The 7,902-nt window shown below is 32.7% G+C and overlaps 1 protein-coding gene and 1 long non-coding RNA gene across 2 annotated transcripts in view; both read left to right on the top strand.

Annotated features, from left to right (window-relative positions):
- The first annotated feature begins 3,195 nt into the window (after positions 1-3,195).
- LOC107186601 (RING finger and SPRY domain-containing protein 1-like) lies at positions 3,196-6,159 on the top strand. The gene is made up of 11 exons (XM_015574499.1): positions 3,196-3,214; positions 3,669-3,917; positions 3,995-4,160; positions 4,238-4,420; positions 4,506-4,572; positions 4,676-4,816; positions 4,894-5,009; positions 5,096-5,239; positions 5,318-5,535; positions 5,617-5,877; positions 5,974-6,159. The coding sequence occupies exons 2-11, from the start codon at positions 3,703-3,705 to the stop codon at positions 6,059-6,061; spliced, it is 1,599 nt and encodes a 532-aa protein (XP_015429985.1). The 5' UTR covers positions 3,196-3,214; positions 3,669-3,702; the 3' UTR covers positions 6,062-6,159.
- Positions 6,160-7,376: 1,217 nt separating this feature from the next.
- The window catches only part of LOC107186609, a 39,732-nt gene continuing 39,206 nt past the window's right edge, over positions 7,377-7,902 (top strand). Inside the window, exons 1-2 of the long non-coding RNA XR_001516181.1 lie at positions 7,377-7,404; positions 7,488-7,532. This is a non-coding gene — a long non-coding RNA (uncharacterized LOC107186609). The remainder of the gene's footprint in view (positions 7,405-7,487; positions 7,533-7,902) is intronic.

The raw sequence follows: 7,902 nt of genomic DNA, 5'->3' as shown, positions 1-7,902 counted from the left end.
ATAACTTGGTATGCACAATGGCTGATCACAATTTAAGTCTATTAATAGATAGACTAAAATTAATAATAAGCGATGTGATGATGAATATGAATATAACAACGAATATCGAATTATGATTTAAGTTTAACTTACAGTAACTTAACGCAGTGGTAGACGCACGCTTTGAAGATGTAGACGTTGATCGATGTCCTCTTTCGATGGAATAACTGTTTGGAAAAATATTTTTCATTATACAATACACATAGAATACATAATATGTACAGTAAATAAATCACAGTATAGAAATCACAGTACATAAGAAAATAAATATCGAAGCCAATCGTTCTCGAACATCTGTAAAATACAAGGGATTAGTAACAAAAGAGGGGACACAACAATATATACAATAAATAAATTAATAATATGCACAGTAAATAAATCACAGTATAGAAATCAGAGTAAATAAATCACAGTAAATGAATCACAGTACATAAGAAAATAAATATCGAAGCCAATCGTTCTCGAACAGCTGTAACATACAAGGGATTAGTAACAAGAGAGGGGACACAACAATATGCACAGTAAATAAATTGATGGTTGTCGAATACCTGCAACAAACAATGGGTTAGTAACAAGAGAAAGAACAAGTATGAGACGCGCGCCCACCCTCCGCGACGGCTCACGAGTAAGTGAGGAAGGTAACGCCGTTATGTATTGGGCGTACGTAGGTTATTACGCAACAGCTAGTTTCTTTGCACGTTCGTTCGAGTTGAATTGTTTTTGCCGGCTTGAACGACCTTCCTCCTTGAACGACCCAAACACGGCTAGGTGAATAAACTGTGTGACGCAACGTAACTAGCGCGTTGGTCCAACGGAGAGCACCGATACCGCGGCTCGCTCTACCGCTCTCGCTCGCACGAGATGGCTCGTTACGGTAGGGCATTCCCGCAAGGAATATTGTAAGCCGCCGGCCAAAAGGTAGATTTGATAAACTATTTATGAAACTACATCTATTTTGAATTTATCTGTTACAAATATACAAATATAAGGCAAGATATAAAAACGAATATAACAAGAACATGTAAAAAGTAACATTAATAAAATGTCCATTAACGATGCATTTAGAATAAATTGTCTTGTAGTTAAATGGAAAAATATATACTTTTTGGTTTCATGTTTCATGACTGTCTTATTTATCCCTTAACCTTAAACTGAAGCATCGGACATTCTTATTCCCGTCAAATGATATATAATACACGCAATATGAATGAAATATATAACAGTTCATTTGTGCTAATAATAGTTAGAATTCATGCTTTATCGGTAACGTCGGGTATTGTCACTAAAATGGTAACAGGGTACGTAGCCCTATGAACGTGGGACAGAAAAAAGTATTGGATGATAGGTGTATTGTATACCTAGTCGGTGTATCGTATACAGTGAAGGAATAATGAGAAACAATGAAGAATAATGAATAAATTAATGATTATAAATTATAATCTACATGTTACCTAGCAAATCATTCTTTCAGAATTTTTTGTTTTTTTTCTACTGATTTTTACAAACACGAATAGTAATGTAATTCATCGTAAAATCATATTGAATACGTTTTTCTGTTTAAAGATCAAGGACTTATGATCGCAGTGAGCAAATTCACTCAAGATAAAAAAATCGCAATCACGGTCATAAATGAAGTTAAATCACGACCGTGATCATGATTCGGCGATCACTGATAAATCACCGTTAGTGATTTTGCACGCTATCTCTAGCCATCATTGAGATGCCAAATCGGTCGTTCTGTGAATTGCAATACAAAATCGTGATTTATTATTTAGTTTGATACTTTATGACAGTTTATGATATCAATGCTTTAAACACTTTTTTCTTGTTCATCGTTGTCTATACCCTATACGTGGTATTATATCGAAGACTACGATTCTAACTTTATATATAATAGCGTTTGTCATTCTATATGAAACTTGCTTCATATAAAATTTGATGAAACAATTAATTAAAATATTTAAGAAACGATTATATGGTATTTTTGAAAGTTTTTGAATATTTAGAGTATTAATTAAATAAACGCAAGAAGAGAAAAAGGTCCTAATGTTAAGATAGTGGTTCGTGCCAAATTCGAAAGACTAGATAATTAAATAAAATTCATACAGATTGTTTATTAGAACGAAGTACACACACAAAACAATTTGAGACTCGGTCGCCGATCAAATAAATAAGAACAAGCTTATCAAAAATTGAGTTTTCAATACAACTCTTACTCTTATGGCAGTCTTACGATTTCTTACCGGAAGTATAGTCTTTTCTATTCACGAAAATTAGAAGTGCTAACTAAAAACTAGGTACTGAAAGTATAAATCCTGAGCTTTCTGATAATGAACTAAATCTTGTACCATGCCGAACATTCCAGGAAGATATTTGACAAGAAAGTCCAGGATATGTAGGTTATTGGATGGTTATTGGGACTATGTGAGGACTTGGCAATGTTGCTGAAGTAGGGTCATACCGCGAAATACAAATACATTTAAAAAATATTTTACTTATTTTGTATTTTAGTGAATTTTAAGTTTTTAAATTATAATGCACGAGAATATAATTAACTTTACATATAAGAATATTGAATATTGACTACGCGGGAAAATTGAACACGCGTCACGTATACATATATTTAGATATGCGTACAAAAACAACGTTTCCAAACGTACCCGAAAGTGCCCGAAAGGAGCACCGTGGAGTCATACGACTAACCAAAATATATTTTTTATTTACAATATAATGATGAATGATCAATGGAAATGTCGTTAAATTTCGTATATTTAATTTTTATACATTATTAAAATGTATTAGCGGGTGTTTAATACCAATTATTAATATGATGCTTTATTGACTAGAGAGTCAGGTACGAACCACCTTAAAAGGTTTATCTTACGTATGTATGATTTAGAATTGATCACTTCGCGTGAAAGATAGTATAGTGGGTATAGTGCGCGTATCCTGTTATGCTGAGATTACTGTTTTGAAGATTATCAAGAACATAACCTAAAAGATACGATTTAAAGTGTGCAATAACGTCTGAATACCTGTTTTATTCCCAAAAAATAATGTGGATACGATTTCACAAACTACTGTATAAAGTACATAGTTCGTGAATGTTTATGAAAAATCAAATAACATGGTTCGGCTTTTATGAAAACATAACCAAATGACAGCTCCTAAACGAGTATGTAACATTCACATACATGACCTAATAAGTTGTTGGAAAAATTACTATTATTATTAAGATTTGTTCTCTTTCTGAAATGCTATTGTAACCAATACCTATATATTGTAACTGTAAATTGATTTTTAATTATTATGTTTTTGTGGAATTCATACTCATCCATGTATTCAAATGTATGTAATGAGAACAAAAGTATAAGAATGTAAATAAAAGATTTGATTAATTATGACAAGGGAGCACATTTTTTTGTGATATGTTTTTAATATGTTCTACAACAAAGTTCGATATTTGCATCTGGCTCCAATGTCTATGGATATCCATATAGATGTAAAATTGTGTATATGATATCATTGTTTTTATATTTCAATTGGTTAATTGTTACATTGAATGAAATATTTAATGATACACATGTTACTCAACTGTGTATATATTACGTAGAACTTATATGTGATAGAAAGCCTTCAAGAGTATCAATATAAATTGTGGGAATGGGCAATTGTTTGTGTAAAGATACACCAGAAGAACACGAGGTTTATAATGGACAGAATCATGCAGAAGCTGAAAATACAGTGTTATCAGAATTTAATATAGGCACAAGTGCATCTAGCAGTGTAACTACTGTACATTTCAACTTTCCAAATTCAGCTTATATTGATAAATTGGTACTTGAAACATTGGGTGTTATTGGTTCTCTTGTTCATAAGTAAGTATTAGATGTTACAAATTATTATGAATATATGTTCATGTGACCAGCCATTGTTATAATATATTCATGTTTAGTGAACAAGAACCACCACCAGCAATGTTAACATTACACATAATTGCCGATAAAGAAGATGGATGGATACAAGTAATCAATTCAATGGTCAATGTTATTCCAATGCACAACCCATTAGGTCCTTCAGTCATTACTCTTGTATTAGATGATGGTCCACTACCTTCAAAGGTACTTACACAACTTATAACTTCTTTATTTTGTCTCTTATAATTAGAATTACCAATAAAAGTATTTGAATTTTTTAGGAGTCAGTTCAAAGATTGTCACAAATGTTTCAATTATATCAAAAACTTGGAAATGTACAAACCACTGCAACTCAACAATGTAATATTTGTGTGGTACTGGGTTGTGTAGCAGAAAAATTAGCTGGTCCTAGAAGTATTGCAATATTATCTGATGCAACCTTAGATTATCTTGTCTCCAATCTTGTAAGTGTATTCTACATTTATCATTAAGCAAACGAAATGTATTTTATAAATTTTGTTCACATTTTAAATTCACACACCATTTTAGAGGGAAGATATTGATCCTTATGTGGTACTGTATTCGTTAATAGCCTTGGAAAAATTTGCACAGACAAGTAAGTAATAACTGTAGTAATCTAGAAACAACTATAGTTTTGACATTTGATTTATTTGAACAATTGATTCATTTTGCATACAACTAATTTCGTATTTTCATAGGCGAAAATAAAATAACTATCAAAAAACGTTTAATGGTAGAAGAACCTAACCCACTGTTAGAATTGGAAAAATGGGCAACAGAAACTCATTATGTACGTAGACAAGTAGGATTCTGTGCACAGTGGAGTTTAGATAACTTATGTAAGTATTTAGAAGTTTGTATCATATGCGATATCAAAAAGAACAAGAAATAGCCAATGTATGTTTCCTTATTTCAGTTTTGATGGAAGGTAGGAAATATTCACATGATTCCATTGATATGACTGGCATTAATGTTATGCTAAATACAAATGATGTAAGCGAGTACCTGAAAATATCACCCAACGGTTTGGAAGTGAGTCCATTTAATATAACATCCAACTTATTAAAAAGATAGTTGTATATCATAACTCATAACTATTTCTTCTATAATAATCATAGGCTCGATGTGATGCATACTCATTTGAAAGTGTAAGATGCACATTTCAAGTGAATTCAGGCACTTGGTACTATGAAACACTGTTAATAACTGCAGGAGTAATGCAAATTGGTTGGGCTACAAAGGATAGCACATTTTTGAATCATGTGAGATTTTATATTCCAATTTATATATTTCGAATCTATGTAGGATCTAATGTTGTTCATTTTACATTGTCATTTTAGGAAGGGTATGGTATAGGTGATGATAAATTTTCTTTGGCCTACGATGGTTGTCGTAGACGAATTTGGTACAATGGAAGGTGTACGAAGTATCATGAAAAAACCTGTTGGAAAGCTGGCGACGTTCTAGGTTGTCTATTAGACTTAAACAAATGCGAAATAATATTCTCTATAAATGGTGTACCGCTTAAACCTTGTGTTCAAGTTTTTAAAACAGTGAAGTATGTACAGTTTTGCTTTTACTCGAGGATTCAGTAAAATTTAAATCAATAGAATAACAATGCATGTTATAAATACTGTAGGTCCGGATTCTTTGCTGCAGCTAGTTTCATGTCATTCCAGCAATGTCTCTTTAACTTTGGAAATGTACCATTTAAATATCCTCCTGCTGATCGTGAATATAAAAAATTCAATGACTATGCCACTCTGAAACCAGAGGATAAGGTTGTGCTTCCTAGACACATATACTTGGATCAACTGAGGAAACTTAGTGTTAGAGAAGACTCGTGTACATTGTGTTTTGACCAAAGAGCTTCAGTGAGATTAGTACCATGCAATCACAGGTAATATATAAAAAATTTACTTCACTTATATGAATAAGATATTGTTTTGCGTTAACTGATATTTCATATTAAATATAAACATAAATACTCTTTCAGAGGATTTTGCCAAATGTGTGCGGTTCAACTGGTAGAATGTCCAATGTGTAGGGCTACAATTGAAGAAGTAGCTGTTGATAACACATGACACTACTTTAGCATACCAGCATTTATTAATACTCTTCCACTACTTTTTTCATATTACACAATTCTCAGGAACTGTCATCAAGATAATCACAATTACAATCCGCCTGTTGCATCATATAATGGATATGATTATAGTATTCTGTGCATTTCTTTTTTTACAATACAGTATTTTAAATCAAGAGAAGGACTACAAATCAATCACAGAAAGCACAGTTGCATTTAACTACATCACGTTTCTGGGGTGTATTCTGAATATTATTTTTAATTCTATAGATGTGATATATAAATTATCATATTGCTAGTTGAAAACACAGAGAAATGTTGTCGTACATCTGTTGGCTGTGCGATATATTTTCTCTAGGTTTGCATGTATACAATTTGCATTTAATTAGATATCAAAAGTAAAATATTCAAAATAAAATTAAAATATTTTTTTTACACTGTAGACATTGAGAAAAATATATTTGCAATTTACATTTAAATTGCTACCACACAGTATGTTGTATATTTCCAATTTAATATTTGTGACTGGCTCACAAATATGTAGAAACTATTTTGTCCATGAACTTGAAGTTCTTCTCTCTTAAATTATGAAAGTCTGCATTACCTGTTAACTGTACTTGTCAATATTGACAAGCAAGTAACTAAATTTGTGCTGTAAAGTAAGATTTATCTTAGAGAACTGCAAAACACTGATATCTTGTAGTACATATTGGAAGAAGAATCGTATATAAATATATATACATATATATACATAACTTGTATTAAATTCTTGTGACGACATAAAATGTTATCATATGTATAACTTTGCAGAACTTTTCTAAGAACTCTGTTGATTTTCATTCATAACAATCTATTCTAAATCTTAGGATATTATTTATGTATTATATATATAAATCACATCTTGTTTTATATTTTTTGTATTTTTATTCCAAAATATTTTATATCTGCGTAATGGATTAAAGTTTTACTCATCATACTTTCGTAATTATTTGAAAATGTTTCGGAATTTTTAAAAATAAATTGTAAGACTTGCACATAATACCACACATCTAATTTTAAATCCACTTTACTTTGTTCGATATTGCTATACTATTAGAACCTCATAAAATAGTTAATTTCTTCTGTTTCTCTACATTTTCAATGACTCATCTATTAATTAAGTAAAAACGGTATCGCGTAACGGTTAATTTCGAATTTGCAATTTGAATGATCGTTGAAATGAGAATTTAAAATTAGCAATATCGATACCGCGACCGGACAATATTAAGGAAACGATCTCTCGATACGCGAAGTTAAATGTGTGGCCACGGGGGCGCGTTGCAGTTTGTTACAACATGGCGGGTGAGTGAGTGCCTGTGGATCGAACGGGGCTGCCCGAAAACACGAGGGATTTTCAGCTAACCCGTGGTGTTTGTGGGTTTCAGATATATCCGACATCCAGAAAGAAGACCTGGACAACTCAGACGAGGGTAAGTACTGACACAAGAATACATTTTCGACGGTTTCTAAATGTGCGCGGAAGGGGTCGGCCGTTCGGCACGGTGGCCCCACCATCGAAGCATGCCAGTATCTGGCGTGCGTGGCGGTGGCGTGGTCGTGAGTTCACGCTCCTTCGAGTACGCGTTATCTCGTCACCTTTTGAGGTTATGTCAGCTTATCGACTTTATTACTATCAATGACAGCGTGGGGTTCCGACACCTTTGAACGGCTATCACGTTTGCAGTTCGACCGCGAGCCGTATGTCACGCTGTGATTCTCACATGCGCGACCGAAAGACATGAGTGTGCTTCGATGGCATTTTATCAGTTAGGGGGCGCCACGAAACGTGCTGCGGTGTTT

Source organism: Dufourea novaeangliae, unplaced genomic scaffold (assembly GCF_001272555.1).
Source record: "Dufourea novaeangliae isolate 0120121106 unplaced genomic scaffold, ASM127255v1 scaffold65, whole genome shotgun sequence".
Taxonomy (NCBI): Eukaryota; Metazoa; Arthropoda; class Insecta; order Hymenoptera; family Halictidae; genus Dufourea; species Dufourea novaeangliae.
The sequence above is the reverse complement of the archived record's forward strand: the minus strand, read 5'-3'. Positions and strand labels throughout refer to the sequence as shown.